At 35.6% G+C, this 23,180-nt stretch overlaps 1 protein-coding gene and 1 long non-coding RNA gene across 2 annotated transcripts; both read left to right on the top strand.

Annotated features, from left to right (window-relative positions):
* Positions 1–1,177: 1,177 nt before the first annotated feature.
* LOC128215483 (galactose-3-O-sulfotransferase 2-like) lies at positions 1,178–21,314 on the top strand. The gene is made up of 2 exons (XM_052922166.1): positions 1,178–1,558; positions 20,240–21,314. Exons 1-2 carry the CDS (start codon positions 1,545–1,547, stop codon positions 21,312–21,314), a joined length of 1,089 nt encoding a protein of 362 aa, XP_052778126.1. The 5' UTR covers positions 1,178–1,544.
* Positions 12,256–14,518, top strand: LOC128214686 (uncharacterized). The gene is made up of 3 exons (XR_008257959.1): positions 12,256–12,350; positions 12,989–13,059; positions 13,738–14,518. It is a non-coding gene; the product is annotated as an uncharacterized LOC128214686 (long non-coding RNA).
* Positions 21,315–23,180: the final 1,866 nt, after the last annotated feature.

Raw genomic sequence — 23,180 nt, forward strand, 5'->3', positions numbered from 1 at the left:
CGCGCACAAATGTGTTATGGTTGTTGTGTTTATGGTGATGTCGTTATGGTGGGTGTGGTCTCATGCGATATATAGCCACTGAGGGTGTTAATACCATACAGTGGCGGATCCATGAATTGACGCTAGAGGGGGCGTAACTTAGAGGCGTCACCTTTTGACTTGCACACTTACCACAAAACGGAATTAATTTGTTTAATGTGTTGTCGTGGGAGATCGGGGCTCCATCCCCAAGAAAATTTTCATATTTTCTAGTCTGAAATTGTGGATTTACGGCGTAGTTTATTACTTTTTTCCTTATTGATAAAAAATAAACTTTGATGATTTGCCGGTTGGGGGGGGGGGGGGACAGGTGCACCTCGGCCTGTATCGATAGTGCAAAGCAAGCTCAGATACTTACCATAGGTTGCAGCATCAGCTGAAACATTGTTGCTTTGATCTTTATTACAGTTAAAAGTGTTGTTAACAGCATCCTTCTTAACTTTCAAATCTTCTCTACTCCCGATGTTTCATGGACACACTTTTGATCTGCAGCATTTAACATGAGAGAACTCTTTCAGCTGCGCTTGTTTTATTTCATTATTCGGTAAGGACACGTCATAAAAAGGTTCACATTTATAAGTTAACAACAAAGCCATAAACAACGTTGTTAACTTTAACCAAGTTCTGAACGATCGGCCCACTGTATTCAAAATATGTGTTCCTCATCTCTCGACTGCCACTGCCGCCTATGTACAGCTCCAGTGTAATAAATACTAGTCAAAGTATCCCTATGTTCTTGCTTTGTCGTCTTAATATGAAGCCATTTATAGCTGGGAAGTGTTTTCATTCTTTTTGGACTTTGTTTTGCATCCAAAAATACACCTAAATACTTTTGATAAATAATGAACCTTATAAATGCTTTGCTATGTCTTTGAAGGCTTTTGCAAAATCCCAAAACTGAGATTAGTATTTAAACCCTAATATTAGCCGTATCTAGAAGGGGGCGGTATTTTTATTGATTACTTCAGGTCTTATCGGCCCAAACACGACAGGTGATCATAGATGGCCATGACTACCTCTTCACCTTGTGAGCTGTACAAATAAATGTATTGTGAACAGTTCAACATAAACAAGTCAGACAAAATCTCTGAGTTACTTAAGTTAAGGTCTAGCACTGTTGAGTAACACAACTGTTAGCACAGGACATGTTGGTTTTTCACTTAATATGCAGATTAGTGTCCATAACTGTGGCAACTTTTAATGTCACTTGCTGACGGAACTTTAGAAGCGGATTAGAGTCCATAACGGTGGCAACTTTTAATGTCACTTGCTGACGGAACTTTAGATGCGGATTAGAGTCCATAACGGTGGCAAGTTTTAATGTCACTTGCTGACGGAACTTGAAATAAGCTACTGTGATCAATTGATTATGCGTTGAGTCAAATGGACTTTAAGCAATAATTCAGGAATAGTTGTTCTCTTAAGACGAGTTTAAAATTCGAATTTAAAAACGCATATTTGTACAACGATATAGTGATAGATGACTTAAAAACTTCCACAAAACCATGCGGATGTTGAAGTAAGTTATTTTCTTTCATTATTGTATCAGTTATATTTAGATATTACATTATTTTGTACTGATGAAACGAAAGGCAACATATACGTGGTATTACAATCATCTTTAAAGTAACTAAACTTCACTTTTACAAATGTTTGAAATGGGCACAATATACGTTCACACTTCATAGGTGGCATAACCAACAATGAATTCATATATGGGGAGGTTGGGGGGGACGGGGTACAACCGTCAACTCCCTTCAAAACTTTTATTGCACTGAGAATACCTGTATACATGTTACAAAGTGATATCAATTAAAGGTTAAAATAAACTGACGACCAACTTGGGAACGGGGGGAGGGCACAGGCCACTGTGACCCTCCCTCCTCGCTAGAACAGCCATTGCTTTGTAGATGCACAGAAGAAACGTATTCATTTTAATGTATGGCCACAAATTCCAAATTAAAAAAGCGACAAAATATTGTTTGTACTGTTACAGAACATAAATCCTGTGCTTTTTTGCTTTTATGCTGTTGTTTTTCATCGATCAAGTGTAAAACTTTATTGTGACATTCTAAGATGTGCGTGAAGTTAGCAGCACAGCAGCATAGCAGCAAGCTGCCAGCAGCAAGTTGCTATGCTGCTGGCAGCTAGCTGCTATGCTGCTGGCCGCTAGCTGCTACATTTTTAAATATGAATATAATGATTTATATGAACTATATACTACTTTAGTTAATCATTGTATGCTTTCCAGCTGTTTATAGGAATATAAATAGTGGTAAGAAAAAATGAGATTTTACTGTTTTAGCTTAATGTTTGGTAAACTTTTGATTACTTCGGGTCTTTTTGATAAGCGGTCCACCAACACAGTTATTTTCTTGCGAAAGAACAAGTTCTCATCTTACAAACCAGCTAGGGCCAACGGGACCATACCAACTAAACGTAATCTTTATTTATAGTAAGGAAACTACAATGCCTAAGATTAAACTACCATTACGAGTAGGTATGATAAATGTTCAAATCCCATGCGGACGAAAAGTGCAGGGACGAACTAGGCCACACGCCCTACAATGTGTGCTATCGAATTGGAGCTTTTGTCCTGAGTAGGCGAAAATAGAGCTCGAAAATCGAAATTTGCTGCTGTAAAAGCCATTTTGGGGACGCACTGACCCGAAAATTCGAGTAAGGGGACCATAACGAAAAGTGCAGGGATGAACTAGGCCACGAGCCCTACAATGTGTGCTATTTCGATAGTTGGAGCTTTTGTCCTGAGTAGGCGAAAAGAGAGCTCGAAAATCGAAATTTGCTGCTGTAAAAGCCATTTTGGGGACGCACTGACCCGAAAATTCGAGTAAGGGGACCATAACGAAAAGTGCAAGGATGAACTAGGCCACGAGCCCTACAATGTGTGTTATTTCGATAGTTGGAGCTTTTGTCCTGAGTAGGCGAAAATAGAACCCGAAAATTCGACTGAGGAAACTTTAGCGAAAAGTGTAATGTTGAACATTCTTCGCTTAACGCTCCTTTGGCTCATGTTCAGCTAGGCATTGTCAGGTTCATTCGAAACAGTCATGGTTATTCAAAACTCATTAAAAAGTATATGTAACTGAATTCCAGGCAGGGATCTATTCTGCATGTCAATGGAGATTTATTAACGCCGGCTAGTAGACAACAGGTTTGAATCCTAGGCGCTGATTTGCAATTGAAGTGGGTCCGTCTAGCGCAGGTTCGAATTTAAATTGCCGAAAATAAAACTAACAATAGGCGAATAACACCTGCTCAACAAAAACAATAGCTTTATATATTTAGAGACAGATATTGCCAAAAATTTACATTTAATGCTTTATATTAAGAAATTTGCAATCCCAGTTCGCATCTAACGACAAACATTCTAATGGCGAGCAAACTATTGACTAGTACCGTACATACGTATCAACGTAGGGTACACAGAGGTAACATTGTGGATGGTATAAGAGGTACGGCGTGTAAACAGTGTTTAAGTAGAGGGGGACAGAGGGGATTTCATTAAGCAAATTCTGTGTCACAGATTTGCACCTAAAAGTTTTTTTCTGTAACGAATCTCAGGACATTAATCTAATAGAATTTGTTACGCTTTGATGTCATAATTGTAAAAAAGTACCAAAATGTAAAAAAAAAAGATTGTGTCCGAGACTGGGTTCGAACCCGCGTCGCCAAAATTGAAATCCGGCGTCTTCCTTACTGAGCTACCATGACTATGGGAGACATAATTAAATTATAAAGGTAAGTCGGTAGTATCACGTGATAACACCGACTAGCCAATCACACATAAGGAATGAATTCTACCTGGTAGACATACCCAGTAATCTTTTTTTTAATGGTAAAATACAATATAACTGCTAAACTGAAATAAATTGTAAACTATGTGGTACTTTAATTAGTAAGTTTCAATGCATTGTACACATCGATGCCAAGTGTATGTCATTATTCGACAATTTTATTTTTCCGCTATTTTATTATCTGTGAGACAGTCCCTTTAAAAGGGTTGCAACAAAGTATACGCTGAACTATTTAAACAGCATATTAGACATTGAAACACTGATTTTAAATCCTCATCATCCTGTCATTGGAATGTTAAGATAACAGTGACTTTGATTGTTAAGAAATACTGCAGATCACAAGTGTTTCCATTAAACTTCTAGTGCAGTAAAGATTCTGAAGTTCTGAACTACTGGCTCAGTATGTACTTGTACAAAATAAATGGCTGTGTACGGCTCTGTCATGTCAAGTAATTTATTTCTCTACATTTATTTCCGTACATACTAAAACCTTTTAACGATTTAGTACATGAAAAAGATTAATGAAAAGTGAAACATTTCCTCTCTTGATCTGTGGTTATAGTGTAGCCCTTTGTTGAGTCATTTTAGTTGCTATTAGCAGCCACCTGCTGTGATTTAATTTCTGCTCCCATTATCTGGAGTTCCTTTGATGATGCTTAATTAATATCCTATAAACTGTCAGCAGCGGGTGTTTCTTATGTAATCAACTTAGATCTGACCTATTTATAACTTTTCTCAGCAGGGGTCGTTCAGTGCCTTTGTTTGATCAAAAATTTGATGGTCAGTTACACTTACTGGCAATGACATCATACCATTTATAACTTGAGAAACAGGTACTGTAATTAAAATTAAAGATTTATAAAGCAAAGCGACTCATTTAATATTTTATTTAAATTGTTGTACTGTTATAATAATTTATTTGTGTTAAGAACTATAAGGCAAAACAAAGATTTGGTTAGGGTTAAAACAGGCATTTTTTATAAGGCTTGATTTAAGAATATTGATATAAGAACGTTATTTTCCGTTGGCGAATAGCGTTAAAGAATTCCTGTATAAAACGTAAAAATGTTTAAACTACATATTAAAAAAAGATGCACTCTTATTCCCAAAGAAGATGTACCACAAGTATTAATACAATTGTTTTAATATTTTTAAACCAATCGGTAGGGTCGCGCCTATATGTAGGTAGGGTTTGTAAGATTTGATCGAGTTTTTTTTATGTGTCATTCTTTCTCTTCAATATTTAAAATATGAAAAAAGCAAACAGTTGCTTTCAATAATAATAAAAAGTAAATGTTGTGCTTAGTTTGTTATTTACAGGGTGGAGGGGACAGAGCCTTGAATCCAAATTTCGAAATTATATTTGCAACTTTTAAGTGTCAAAAATTAAAAAAAAAAACTTTCTGAAATCCTTAAAAGATGCAGAGATCAGCTTCGTTTCAAAATTAAATTTGAACTCACTGACAGTATAAAATGACCAGATTATATATAAAAATGTGCTTTCTATAAGCCATACATGATAAGTTTAAAACCCATCATGTTAACCTTTCTCGATCACCAGAATGTTGATGATATGTGACTATCCTCTGGATCAATCGCCAAGATTCGGAGAGCAAACAAAGACAATTTCAGCCAATCAGAGGCGTTTCACTGTATTCTATTAATAGATTAACTTGCAGTCGGTAAACCTTGGCGATTGCCTATAGCCAATGAAAAAGAGCCTAACACAACACAAATAAAATTAGAACACCTGAAAGCAAGCGTGGCATGAGACGGCTTATCATACTTCATGAATGATGATTCACAATATGTGTACCGCATTTTGTACTAACACTGCGGAAAATGGTTGAATTTACGGGAAAGAACGGTCCCGTGCATGGGTAGGTATAAAAGAGTGGCCGGACCGGACCAAATGCGGACCAACTGAAATCTCCGATCTCGGAAGTTTACCTAATTTCCCGACCAAATTAAAATACGCGTTGCTATGTTTCATAGATATTTTATTATGTCAGGTTAGAATAATAATAATAATAATAATAATAATAATAATAATAATAATAATAATAATAATAGTTATTATTATTATTATTAAAATGATATATAATTTTAATAAAAACAATAATTAACAGATTATTACATAGTAATTTAAAAAAAAACATACATAAGTTAATTTAATCTTTGAAAATGATTCCGTGTGAACAATATAGTCACATACATACATACATACATACATACATACATACATACATACTTACATACATACATACATACATACATACATACATACATACATACATACATACATACATACATACATACATACATACATACATACATACATACATACATACATACATACATACATACATACATACATACATACATACATACATACATACATACATACATACATACATACATACATACATACATACATACATACATACATACATACATACATACATACATACATACATACATACATACATACATACATACATACATACATACATACATACATACATACATACATACATACATACATACATACATACATACATACATACATACATACATACATACATACATACATACATACATACATACATACATACATACATACATACATACATACATACATACATACATACATACATACATACATACATACATACATACATACATACATACATACATACATACATACATACATACATACATACATACATACATACATACATACATACATACATACATACATACATACATACATACATACATACATACATACATACATACATACATACATACATACATACATACATACATACATACATACATACATACATACATACATACATACATACATACATACATACATACATACATACATACATACATACATACATACATACATACATACATACATACATACATACATACATACATACATACATACATACATACATACATACATACATACATACATACATACATACATACATACATACATACATACATACATACATACATACATACATACATACATACATACATACATACATACATACATACATACATACATACATACATACATACATACATACATACATACATACATACATACATACATACATACATACATACATACATACATACATACATACATACATACATACATACATACATACATACATACATACATACATACATACATACATACATACATACATACATACATACATACATACATACATACATACATACATACATACATACATACATACATACATACATACATACATACATACATACATACATACATACATACATACATACATACATACATACATACATACATACATACATACATACATACATACATACATACATACATACATACATACATACATACATACATACATACATACATACATACATACATACATACATACATACATACATACATACATACATACATACATACATACATACATACATACATACATACATACATACATACATACATACATACATACATACATACATACATACATACATACATACATACATACATACATACATACATACATACATACATACATACATACATACATACATACATACATACATACATACATACATACATACATACATACATACATACATACATACATACATACATACATACATACATACATACATACATACATACATACATACATACATACATACATACATACATACATACATACATACATACATACATACATACATACATACATACATACATACATACATACATACATACATACATACATACATACATACATACATACATACATACATACATACATACATACATACATACATACATACATACATACATACATACATACATACATACATACATACATACATACATACATACATACATACATACATACATACATACATACATACATACATACATACATACATACATACATACATACATACATACATACATACATACATACATACATACATACATACATACATACATACATACATACATACATACATACATACATACATACATACATACATACATACATACATACATACATACATACATACATACATACATACATACATACATACATACATACATACATACATACATACATACATACATACATACATACATACATACATACATACATACATACATACATACATACATACATACATACATACATACATACATACATACATACATACATACATACATACATACATACATACATACATACATACATACATACATACATACATACATACATACATACATACATACATACATACATACATACATACATACATACATACATACATACATACATACATACATACATACATACATACATACATACATACATACATACATACATACATACATACATACATACATACATACATACATACATACATACATACATACATACATACATACATACATACATACATACATACATACATACATACATACATACATACATACATACATACATACATACATACATACATACATACATACATACATACATACATACATACATACATACATACATACATACATACATACATACATACATACATACATACATACATACATACATACATACATACATACATACATACATACATACATACATACATACATACATACATACATACATACATACATACATACATACATACATACATACATACATACATACATACATACATACATACATACATACATACATACATACATACATACATACATACATACATACATACATACATACATACATACATACATACATACAGACGCACATACAGCCATACATTCAGACACACAGTCATACAGACATACGTACATACATACATACAGACGCACAAAGAAACAGACATTCATGCATATAGACGCACAGACAGTCGCACAGCCACACAGACATACATACAGACATACATACATACATACATACATACATACATACATACAGACGCACATACAGCCATACATTCAGACACACAGTCATACAGACATACGTACATACATACATACAGACGCACAAAGAAACAGACATTCATGCATATAGACGCACAGACAGTCGCACAGCCACACAGACATACATACAGACAGACATTCCTACAGACGCACGTACAGCCGCACATACAGATACACGTACAGGCTCACAGACAGACATAATAAAACTTTAATAAATATAATATCTATAAAACATAGCAATGATTATGTTTATTGTGTCCGGTCCGGCCACTCCAACACAAAATTAGAAAAAAAACGAACGAATTGCGTAACAGTTCGGAGATTTCCGTTCGTCCGAATTTGGTCCGGTCAACCCAGTCTTTTAAACCCAACCCCATACATCTTTAATATACGGGCGTGTTCGACCCAGTACACCCAACGTGTACGGGACCCGTACACAAATACGTATACGGAACACCACGTGTACGGACTTCCGGTTATCCATTCCCACACCCGTGGATATACGGAGTTATCAATGAATATAAAAAAATGTCCTTTTTTTATTTCTTTTACGTACTTTTGAAGAAAAACATATTTTATGCATAGCATTTTTGGCAAAAATATATATATGTATGTACGGAGCCCGTACACTCGCATGTTCGGGATGGATAAAAAAAAATAATAATAATAATAATAATAATAATAATAATAATAATAATAATAAAAATAATAATCATGATAATAATAATAATAATGATTTAGTTAGATTGTGTGTTATATTTCCTTAAATAAATTTTCTTCTATTTTTCTTAAAGCGTTACTATAATACTAACGCTTTAAGAAAAATAGAATTTTCGGCAGATTGCCAAATAGTTGAGATCATTATTGTGAGATATCTTAATGACAGAAATGAAGACATTGATGCCAAATTTAGCTGATTCTGATTCTGACTTAAATAAGTTAAAATTGTCAAACATGTAAGAGTGCAACTTGAAAGATAGGGCATCTTTATTGCAACTCCCTCATACCAATGGGTGGGTTAGGGTCAACCGCTATCAATGAAAATAAAGTTAGTAATGGGTAACAAATTATGAGAAAAGTAAGCTTACAATTAGAGCCGTTTTAAATACAGTTAGGAATAAAAAAAATCTGGTTTGCTGCTTCTTAAATTGGACGGACGGACGGACGCACGGACGGAATGACGGGCGGGCGGGCGGGCGGTCGGACGGGCGGGCGGTCTTAAGGATGGACGGACGACCAGACATGTTTTTGTCTTAAACATGTTATTTAACGGTTTCTTGCCAAAAAATAAATAATATAAACACACATATAAATATTCAATATGGTCACAACGATTCATGGCCTATATACAAATAAAAGACAATAGTATAAGTAAGTTAAATTAAAGAACAAAAAAAGTTTCAATAAATGGAAAAATAATTCATTTCAAATGCAAACTGAGATATACATTATATTAACTAATGAAGTATTATGGGAGGCTATTTACAAATGACATAATACTTGAAAGATCTAAACGATGTTATTTAGTAAGGAATTTCTTAACATAAATGCTTGATTTATTAATTTAATTAAGCTACTTAGTATGCTTACGTTTTTTGATAACAATAGTTTCGATAAACTTGCACATACCTGGGTTTCTAATGTAATATATTTTTATCATTTTTTTTTCTGAAGTCATTATATACATGACATGTTATGATTAAATGATATTCATCTTCTAAATCATTACAAATAGTACAATAACGTTGGGCTCTATCTATTCTATTTCGGCCATATCGGCCGGTTTCAATATGCAGTTTATGAGATGATCAATGAGTTTAAATTCAGAACTTTCAATAACATACAAACTTGAAATTAATATTTTTGTTCTTGATTTAAATAAATAATCAGTCTCTTTTCTTTTAAAACAGTAGCCTCTTATTTTAGAAATGATCTCGGAAAGGATTTTATCATCATTCTTCAAAACAGTTGTCACAATTGTTTAAATGAGGTAGTTTAAATACAATAATTAGTGAGATAAGGAAGCTGCCTTTTTATAGATTTATTTATATGTCATTACTTCAATTGATTTATAATTCGGTCATTAAAATTTCCACAGTCTGTCGAATTAATTAATAAAATTTAGAATGTGTGTGTTTTAGTTGTATTTCGTATAGTTTTATGACCCACTGGCCATGTGTTTTTATAAGCAAATGATCATGTCACTAATTGACATAACGCGGGCTGTCAGTCAAATTAGCCGGCCAATACCAGACTGACCAATCAGCGTCCAAATAAGGCGTGGCTTATCAGTTGCCCTTTGTTATCCGCCATGGTTAAGGCGCTTGGCATTTAAAGGGTAGTTCTTGGAAAAGTGGTGTACTCAGTACTGGTTCAACCCTGGAAAGTTGTATCCCGTGTATCGGTGCTTTACACCGAGCACGTTAAAGAACCAAGAGGTCTCTTGGCAAAGAGCTAGGGTAACACACCTTGATCTCTTGTATCTCACTCTGTTTCTTCAAGTCTTCCAAAGTCTGGATTTGACTGCGAATTGCTGTCATTCTATCTCATATCACTTATGGCATTTAAACACAATTTAACTCGTGTTGGCGTCACGGCGGGGTCAAGCCATAAAGCAGCCAATGGGCGCGGGCAGACCTTGATAAACTCAAATAAACAAACGACCTCCGACTATCTGCACTAGTGAGTGTGGCGGATCCGTGGTCTTGAGATAACACACTTGACTATCAATTCAGGGGTCACAGGTTCGATCCCCCGTCACATCACTAACAAAAACTAATCGTCTTCGGGAAGGGACGTTAAATGGGGGTCCCGTGTGACAGTGCTATACACTGGTGCACGTTAAAGAACCAGTGTAGCTCTAACATTCAGGGTTACATTCTGTCTTTGCACTATGCTCCAAAAACCTAAAATGACTAACAATCTTAATGGAGCACTCGCCGAATGGGCAAGGCTCGAGTGCGAATATAAATAAGCTTACACACCCACTCAGTAATGAGTATGTCCGCCCTGTTAGCTCAATCGGTAGAGTGTAAAACTCTGAATCGGACAACCCGGGTTCGATTCCCGGGCGGACCAGGTCACCACTGTTGTGATTTGTTATGAACTCCTTTCTACGACCATTCGCACTGTACCACTGCCCCTGGCATGTACAGAAGTTGTCAGTTCCTTGCAGAGGTGAAGGCACCTAGTACTGGTTCTGCCCAGGAGTGTTGTGCGGTGGTTGAACTGTCACTCTGGGACCCTTAAATGTGCTCACGCCGGGACCCGGAGTATAAACTACTAACACCACCACCACCAATCGGAACTCCTCGGCTAGTATCAAGATATGGCCTCGGATATAATACGGGTCGTAAGAAAATAGTCCATCATGGCCGACCAAGAAGATGTTCAAACAACCAAGAGATATGTTAGCCCAAAGACAGAATGAGGAGCGAACTTTTACCACTTATTTGTGTGTAAGTGTTATTTTTATACTTATTGTATTTTAATAAAATATAAAAAATAGTTTTAAAATAGCCCTAATGAGAAACTAATTGGAAATGTCATTAATTCTTAGTGGGTGGGGTAAAGTCTTCTTTCATTTGACATATTCTAATATAGTAAATAACAATTTTGAAGCTCCAGTGATCAGTGGCAAAAATTAAGAAAACAAATACTCTATTTGATTTTTTTTAATAACAAATAAGTCTGAATCTGACTTAGATCGATAATAGGTTAGACTTTCTTTCTCAGTGTATTTATCTCATACATTTTATATCATTAACTTTAATTTTTTATAATTAAAATTTACATTCTTTTAACCAAGGATGTATGGTTTATATGTCCGTGAGTGTTGGTATCGAACAACTTAATGTAATGGCACAATTGAATGCCTCAGCCCTGTTCACTAATATAGTTCTCTAAATAAATTAGATCTTCATTCTATTGGTTTAACCAAATGAGTTTGAACGCATAAACCAGCACACATTTCTTTCAAGACTAAATTCTATGATATCCACCATGGTGATGATGCAGAAACATTGAAAAATGCTGACATTTTTACTGTGCCAATGAAATGCAGACATTTAAATTTTAATCTTATTGTCAATTTCAGATAAGAGTATGGTACCAGGGGTGCAGCTGACTCTGATTCCCGGCTTGTTCTAATGAAAAAACACAGATGAGGTAATGGTTGTGCTATTTTCGAAATTCAGACAATAATTTAACAGTCAAGAATCCTATTGGTTTAAGCCAAAAAGTTCCTGCATGTTTGTACAATTAACCAACAAGGATTGACAGTATTAAAATATCAACATTGTAGATGAATTTAAACATGATAACAATTTCATTTCATATTTTTTAATTTACTAGTAGTCCAGAGCTAAAAGCTGCTCTCTCACAGATTGACAGTTCTTCTTGGTCATTCTTCAAAAGCCCAAAGGAGTTATTAAATTAAATTTACACATATAATAAATTATATGGCTTAAAGGAATAGCAAACAAATATTTTCCAAACAATTGAAATCTATTCTATTATGTGTGACCTTATATGACTAGTTGAAGGATTTTTTACCAAATTTGTTCGATACCAACACTTGTATAATTATGAAAGACTGTGATCTGATATTATGTCAGCAATCTAATATCACTGGTTTCCATACATTTGCACAATAATTGCCAATTGGCTCGTTTAAAGACAAAAATAAAAAAGGTGTCAGAACAGTAAAACTGTGAGGATGCAGCTTTAAATTGGTGTTGCACTTAATGTTTTGTGAATACTTTTCTGTTGCTGTACAGACTTTTAAAATAATTGAACTGAAAATATAATTCCTATTACTATTGTATTTTCTGTTTTCTATTTCAGGCACTGGAATCCGAATGTAATCAAAAATGCCATTGTATGAGGATTGACCTGCAATGCATGGAAATTATCTAACACAACTGCAACGCCTACCTTGGAAAAATGAGTGCAAGATGGAAACGAAGCGTTCAGTGGAAAATCTTGTCATCTCAAATATTTGATGACTTACACATACTGATGTGAAGTTAAAGATAAAAGTCATCTGTTGGTCCGTGATTATTAAATAAATCCGAACATATATTTTAAAAGGGTAATATGGTAAAGGATTTATCTACGCTTAAAGTGGTTTTCCTTTATTATGGAGGGAAGATAACTACAAAAACAGAAACAGATAGCATCGGCAGACCAAATAAAGGAGAACTATTTTGTTCAGTTCAATTTTTAAAACTTCAGAAAATCTGTTAATAGGGCACATCCTTGCAAATGCCATATTGTTAACTGGGCTCTTTAAAATGTGAAAAGGTGAAAGTGGTCTAGAGGATCAGCCTCAAATTCAAGGTTGTGAGTTCAAGACCTCCAAGATACTTTCTCTTGACCTCAGGAAAAGGATGTCCATACTTGTTTCTACTTAGGCAACAGACTTAAGAGTGATTTTGTAAGCTTCCAGCTTGCATATAGCAATCTGATAAGGCATAAAATAAGATACTAACTGACTTGCAAACAGTTTTTCCATTTGTGTTGATTTATTTTTCAGTCTGTTGGAATGTTTATTAGAAGTGATGCACATTGCTTACTGCAACCAATATTTATTTTCTTTATTAAGTTAAATTTAATGAACACATAACATGACTTGTGATTTTACAGATGCATGTTTATTTTGTTGATTGTATGAGTTTATTTTCTCAAATGATGTAATAAAAGTTATTCTGAATGACTGTCCTTTTTTGTTTGAGTAAATCGGTTGAGTATCTTATCAGTTACTCTTTTGGTGTTGTTGTTTTTAATAAAAAATGACAATTTACTCAATGATACTGAGACTAATAATTATAGATTAAGACAAAGATAATGTGTAAGGAAACTTCTAATGAGTGGGTTTTATCCACAGCCTAGGAGGTAAAGTGAAGCATGATCTGCCTTGAACAAATACAATTTAAAGACAAGTACTGTCAACTTAGTGCACCAGTCAATTGTACCCCCCCCCCCCCCCAGGTTTAGGGGAATACTGGGGTTAACCCGGGGAAATGGGCCGTGTTTTACCTATCAGGTGGCCCTGCAGTGCTGGGTGAATGCGGTGGTTTTATCTTCGCTTAAAATATGGAGGGGAATGGACCTTACCTAGAGTCCCTGGGGTGTGGTGGCATTTGGCAGGGATTTTGCCATTGGATCGTCCGCGCAGGGTGGGGATTTTAGCCAGGGTTGGCTGTACTAAAAGTCAAAGTCCCCACTATTCCCCAGACCTGGGGGGGGGGGGCGTGGTTACAATTGTCTGGTGCATATCCACATGAACGTTGTACTGGTACTCTAACAATTGAGCTTACTGCGTGGATAGTCACCGCCCCACCCCTATCCCACAGAACTGTTTACACAAAAAAAATCTGCAGCCCAAACCCAATAATGCTGAAGTAAAGGCATGCATAGATTTCAGCTGGTAAAGTTGACTGGGTGCCAAGCTCACACCCATCCTACCACAACCCACAAAACTCTGCACAATGCAATCAATGATTTTACAGAATAGTAATGTTGTTTTAATGGCAAGGCATGGTGTGAAAAATAACACGGCAAAGTATGAATTAAAACTTGCTTTTCATAGGGTACTCCTATAACTGTTGAGAAAATGTTGACATTTAGTCCATGCATGCATTTAATCCGATGTAATGATTCATGCATGCCATGAACCGTATGATCATTTCTGACTGTCAAGTACATTTTCTGTGTGCTCACGATTTTTCTTGAGGAAAAAGAGTGCTTCAACTATAAGGAAACATCTAAATATTCATAAAACGAACATTCTTTGAGGTTACAATAAATATTTTCTCTTAAACAAGCACATTTAATTTAACACAATCCATTTCCTTGTTGTTACAATGGGTCTTCTTTACGCGGATTGAAACGGTGTTAATCGCCGGCAGCCGCATCGCACTTTCGTATATCCTTACTACTATTTACGAGGTCCATCTCGAAGCTTGCCGGAGATGGCCGAGTTGTTACGATTGCACCACCACCTTCAGTATTGAGTGAGCTCAATCGATAGGGCGTTGGTAAAAATATAATATAAAGATAAATATAAGATAAAAACAAATCTGGCTTCTTAAAAATAATAACATCCAATTAGAAAACTTGAAATTAAATTCAATTTCAATAATCTGTTTTTAATTAGCAATCGGTCTCCAATCTTAGATATGATTGTATTTTATCTGCATTCATCAAAGCAGGTGTTACAATTTATATAATATTGTTTGAATATATTATTTGTTCATTCATACATTAATTCATTCATACATTAATTCACTCACTCACTCACTCACTCACTCACTCACTCACTCACTCACTCACTCACTCACTCACTCACTCACTCACTCACTCACTCACTCACTCACTCACTCACTCACTCACTCACTCACTCACTCACTCACTCACTCACTCACTCACTCACTCACTCACTCACTCACTCACTCACTCACTCACTCACTCACTCACTCACTCACTCACTCACTCACCCACCCACCCACCATAACATTTCCTACACAACGGGACCCTTACTAACACATTGCGGTTTCCCTGCGTAACACGGAACAATGTATACCAGTGTATGATTTAAATGTTGTTCATATCATGTATGCTGTCAAATATAACACCAAATTACCTGTCTTTATTACAAAATTCAAAACCTTTATAACATGTGTGTACGGGAAAGGGTACATTACCGTATACCCATAATGTACAGGAATTGTTACTATTCCGTACACTCAGTGTGCACGGGAACTGGCTTATTTCCGAACATCCATATAATACGGGAATTGTACAAGCCCGTATATTCATCGTGTACGGGAATAGTGTAATCTCATACTCTCAAAGTCTACGGAATAGCATAAATTCCCGTATTTTCAACATGAATGGAGACCGTTCATGCCCGTACACTCAAGATATACGGAGATGTACCGTACATCCATCAAAATAGTATAAGTACTAGTCGTTAGTCAATCAACTCAGTATTGTCCGAATTATTTATTTTTATCATTTAGACCTCTTTTAAATTTCATCAAAAGCTATCGAAACCCATTAAAGCATTACATTTTCTACAAAGGTAATTTTTACTGACACCATCCTGTTTTTTTTACGAAACAGTGATATGTTTAAGTCAATGGTATAAATGACTTTCATATTATATGTGCTATCTAATTAAACCCCCAAAGACCTAAATTGGCTACAGAATTCATTGGTTTTTTTTGTTACAACACGGATGTACGGGTTAGTGCACGCCTATACATCGAATCCCGTATACTCAAGATGTGCGAGTTTTATGAATATACGAATCCGAACACACCCGTATACTCAACATCCCGTACACTTTCCGTACAAATTGGATGTACGGGTTTCATTACATTCCCGTATATTAAACCATTTTCCGCAATGTAACATCTTCAATCCGTTAAAGTTAGTCCAATATAGCCAAGAGACATTCGGAGCTCCGCGGCCATTTTTATCGAAAAAGATTTACGTAATTCTGCTCAATCGTTTAAGACATTCGAGAGGACAATGAGAGGGAAATACTTATGATTAACACCTTTATTGTTTAAGGGATTTTCATAAGTAACTAAGCTTGATTGGTTATAATTTGGCGATTATCTCGTAATTACTTTTAATATCAAATATGTATTTCAAGAAATGGAACTTGATTTTGATATTTTAAATATTTATTTTTAATAACTCCGTCAGAGTGAATGTAAACAGTTAATTTTGTCAAAGTCAATTTAAAGAACACCCGCACAATATTGTCCCGTATAGTTCCGAAAAAATACAATTATATTGACCTTGAGTGTTCATTGTATTGACTTCTGCCTAGTTTAAGGAATATTTGCCATGATAATCCACTGCCGTGCATCTTCTCAATATTGCACTGGTGTCACAGTAGGGGCCATTTCCTGTGTATTTTTTAATTGGCTCAGGGCCTTCTAGGTTGACACTTTTCGAGTAGATCATCCTACTAATACATATAAACAATATACACAGCTATAAATGAATTAATTGAATAAACCAAAATAAATATGACTGATAAGCTTTTAAACAGTGATATAGCATTTATATTTAAACCCATTTTAAATGCATGATCACCATTGTTATATCCAAATTGTGAAGCATCCTTTGTTAAAATATATTGGTGGGCTACTATATATAACATCACTCTTGTTCTTATTCAAAGGCATTGTATTAATACTGTTATTATCGTTTGAAAGCAACAACAACAAAAGATGAAAAGTCCAATTCTATAATAAAACCTTTATAACTGCACGGCTGGATTCCCAGATCGGAGAACTGCTAAACAGCACAAGGCCATTAAGATAACTTTCGTTATGACTTTGTATTAATATGTTCGTGTATATGCTTATGGGTGTGTGCGTGTGCGCGCGCGTGCGTGCGTGCATGTAATTGTGTTTGCGTTTATTCATCGGTTCCGTATAGTGTGACTTTTTGAATTGCTATTCGTAAATATGGTTGGTATTATTTTACTTTGTACTGTGATGATAAGAAATATTACTGTGTCTCAAGCATTTAATGATTTTTGCCTATCAATTATATAGTTAATATGTTTTCATGAAAAAGTTTAAAAATTACAATAGGGTCATACAAGAATAAATTAAATCAGTAGCCGAGTAGGGTACTTATTTAATAAAACGAGAAATGATTTTTTTTCAAGAAGGACATTTGCAGATACAAAGTCACACGGTGCAAGATTCCTCCTCGTATGCGACCGCGCACCCCGGTTTAGTGAGTGTAGGATGATATTCCCCCCGGATGATTGCCCCCCAGACATTAGCCCCTAGGACCATATCCCCCCCCCCGGATGATAGCCCTCCCAGACAATAGCCCCCCCCCCCAGACAATAGCCCCCCTGCATATATATAAATGACTTTACATATATACATTCTTTTAAATTTGCATATTCATAAAATTCATAAAACATAAAAAAAATGCCATTTAGTGGTCCTTTTCTGGTTCTCTATACAGACTTGTGAATCAAGTGTTCAGCGAACAAAACCTATAGTTACAGTTCAAACAGTGCATTTGCAAATGTCCCTATTACCATCTAACAGAATTGTAGTGTTGAAGGGTACAATGAAGGGTGGCCAATGTTGTGGGAATTAGTGTTACAAGTTCGAGTTTGACTTGTAAAAATAATCCTCACAATTTCGAGTCATTGAGGTTTGAGAATATCATACAAATTTGCTTAAATAAACTGGTTATAATATGCATTTTAATATTGGGGGGATATCGTCCGTTTTTTCACTAAGACGGGGGGGGGGGCTATCTTCCGGGAGGGCTATGGTCCTAGGGGCTAATGTCTGGGGGGCAATCATCCGGGGGGATATTATCCGTACCTCCGGTTGAGTAGTGCAGCTTCACCGAGCCCGAGCCACACTGTCTTAGCGGCACGTGCATTTGACCAGCTTGTGGTTTTAGCTGACATAACTGCGAGTCGCTGTTTAAGTGCAGACAAAGTTTTATCGTTCAAATGACTCAAGTCAAATTAAGATGTTAAAAGTTGGTTCTTTATTAATTCCCCTTTTACGTTTAATTGTCACGTCCGGCTATTGATATAATGTACCAATATTATTTAATAGAAGAAGTACAAAGATCCTAGTTAATTCTCTAAGTGTTTCCATTACAAAGGGTCTTTTCCTGTATATGTCAAATTTGGGAGTAGTCGGTCCCTGCTAAAATTAAAATGAAATATGGAATCATTGTTGTGACTCGGAGACCTATGCATATCTCTGATTAGAAATAAGAGATGTCTAGTTGGTTTGGTTTTGGTTATTTTAAATGCAAAACAGGCATTGCCTTTTGAAGCACACACTAGTTAACTATAAATGTCAATATATGAGCATACTTTCTTAACATGCACTAGTTCACAAAGCCAAAAGTAACACCGAATCATTGATATCCTCATTAACATTGTTATTATTTATGGCCTTTCTCAACAAAATGTTTGCATTGGTGGGCCGCTAATGAAAAAAACCTGCCGTAATCAAAATTTTACCAAATAAGCTAAATCAGTAAAATCTTTTTTTTCTTACTCCTATTTGTATTCCTATAAACAGCTGAAATAAAAAAAAACAATTATATACTATTGTATAATAGTAAATATATATTATTATATTCATAGTAAAAACGCAGCAGCTAGCTGCCAGCAGCACAGCAGCTAGCTGCTGTTGCTGCTAGCAGCTTGCTGCTATGCTGCTAACTTCACTCACATCATTCTAAGTGAAATATAAAAACAAATGCCATGACAACACAAACATTTCGAAACTGATGACAATAAATGACGCGCGTGATGTGTATTTTTCAGCCGCAGGAACGCCCTTGGTGTCGTCGTGATAATTGTCGCTATTGTCCTCCTCGAAACCTACGTGTGGAACTGGCATCTATCAATTAGCAAAGTATCGATCGGAAGAAAAACTCGAGACATCGTGTTTCTTAAAGTCCACAAAACAGGCAGTTCAACGATTGCGAACATACTTTTAAGGTTCGGCTACTCAAGAAACCTTAACTTTGCGTTGCCTAGGAAACGACGCGGTGAGATTCGATACAACTACTTTGGCGACGTTGGAGAAACATTGAACAGATCAGGCGTAATGGGTTCAAAAAACAGCGATGACCATTTCAACGTATTATTCAACCATGTGGTATTTAACTGGACAGCGTTTGTCCGTCTGTTTCACAAACGCACAACAACATACGTGACCATGATTCGGGAGCCTGCTTCCCAGTTTCGCTCTGCGATGTTGTTTTTTCTTCATGACAAGATTTACAAGGCAGCGACTGCTAACTTGACTAAATATTTGGAAAATCCGAGTTTGTTTGAACCGGAAGATGCCTATGTTTCGTTCACTGACAACAGACAGGCTCTTGATCTTGGGGTTCCACCAAAACGAGTTCGTCAACCTGTTTACATTAAAACGTACATTAAACTTCTCGACAAAGCCTTCGATTTGGTGCTTATCACTGAATACTTCGACGAATCTCTCGTTTTACTCCGAAGAAAAATGTCATTGTCAACAAAGGATATTCTGTACTTGAAGAAGAATATTGCATATAAACAGTTTAATTTTAATTTTAGCGCGCATGACTATGTGCTATTGAGAAGATGGGCTCCCGCGGACCATATGATCTACGAACACTTTCATTCAAAATTTATTCGAACCCTCAAGTCAGAGCCCTCAGTTGTTGACGAGGTCATGTGGTATCGTACTGTGTTACGTAATGCTCAAGATTTCTGCTCCGGAAGTGACGCTCGCAGCCATCTTGATATTGGCGAATCTCTCTGGAGCGAACCATTTACAGTAACTTCGCTCGATTGCGCTTATATGCGACTCGGAGAACTCGAGTTTCTTGATAAAATACTTCACGAATCGCCACGGTGACGCTCTCTAAATGAAAGAAAAACACAAGTGTCCCCGTCGTGAACTGAACATGTAAATCACCAATTTTCCTTTGATGGTTATGCTTAATCAAGTTAATGGCTTATGCTAATATGGCGATACGGAGATAAGATATCGGTTTGTTCCGATGAATATCAACAATAGTCCGGTACTCGATCGTAGCGGTTATGTTAAACCTTGCTTCGTGTTGTATGGAAAAAAATCGCATATTCTGGAAGCCTGGAAACTGTCATACAAATAATCTGATTGGTTGCCTCACACAACCCTTTGGCAACTCAGCATATTCAAAATTGATAGGACCCTCTGTCTGATTCTGGTGATTCATATTGTGATCTCGAAACAGATATTTTTTTAACATGTGTATATTTCAGTGTCTTATGTATCTAAATACACGACGTCATTTTTAACTTGTCTTCAAAAACCGGAAGTGAAAGAATTTGGCAAATACAGTAAACCCATGTGATGTCTTTTATTTGTATATCATAGAAAGACTGTATATAATAATCGGGTCGTATGTCAATCCGCCCGTCCTTCCGTCCCAACGGTTTCCGACCCATAACTTGCGATTGCTTAGGAACAGGCACAGGGACCTCAAACTTTGTAGGCGGATGGGTCATGACCAGCATTTAAATCTTATTGATTTTAAGGTCAGTCGGTAACAGTTCGAGACCTTAGTGAAATTGTGCTGAAAAATATTTCCGATCAATCACTAAAGAACATCCGGTCCAGGGACCTCAAACTTGGTAAACAGGTGTGTCATGACCAGTAGATGAACCTTATTGATTATGAGGTGAGTAGGTCTAAGGTCAAGATCGGGTTGGCATTGAGCTGAAAATCCTGTTCCGATCAATAACTAAACAACGCTGCCCACAGGGACCACAAACTTAGAAGGCATGTTGGTCATGAGGAGCAGATGAACCCTATTGATTTTGAGGTCAGTGGGTAAAAAGATAAGGTAACACAACCTTGAGCTGAAAATCCGTATCTGATCAATAACTGGAGATTGCTCGGTCACATTGACCCCGGAATTCAAACTTGATAGGCAGGTTGGTCATGACAAGTAGATGAACCGTATTGATTTTGAGGTCAGTGGATCAAAGGTTAAGGTCAATAACTGATGAACACTTGGGCCTGTGAACCTCATACTTGGTAGCAGTTGATGAAAACCTGGCCTGGGAATATCATACTTGGTAGCAGTTGATGAGCGCTTTGGCCTTTAAACCTCATACTTGGTAGCAGTTGATGAGCGCTTTGGCCTTTAAACCTCATACTTGGTAGCAGTTAATGTGCGCTTTGGCTTGAGAACGTCATATTTTGTAGCAGATGAAGAATACTTGGGCTTTTTAACCTTGGTAGTAGTTTATAAACATTTTGGCCAAGGGACCTCTTACCTGGTACTAGGTAATGAACGCTTAGGCCTGGCAACCTCATACTTGGTAGCAGTCGATAAACACGTGGGCCTGGCAACCTCATACTTGGTAGCAGTTGATAAACACGTGGACCTGGGAACCTCATATTCTATAGCAGCTGATGAACACTTGGGCTCTTAAACCTCATACTTGGTAGCAGTTGATAAACACGTGGACCTGGGAACCTCATATTTTATAGCAGCTGATGAACACTTGGGCTCTTTAACCTCATACTTGGTAGCAGTTGATAAACACGTCGGCCTGGGAACCTCATACTTGGTAGCAGTTGATAAACACGTCGGCCTGGGAACCTCATACTTGGTATCAGTTGATAAACACGTGGGCCTGGCAACCTCATACTTGGTATCAGTTGATAAACACGTGGACCTGGGAACCTCATATTTTATAGCAGCTGATGAACACTTGGGCTCTTTAACCT

This window comes from Mya arenaria, chromosome 13, assembly GCF_026914265.1.
Source record: "Mya arenaria isolate MELC-2E11 chromosome 13, ASM2691426v1".
Taxonomy (NCBI): Eukaryota; Metazoa; Mollusca; class Bivalvia; order Myida; family Myidae; genus Mya; species Mya arenaria.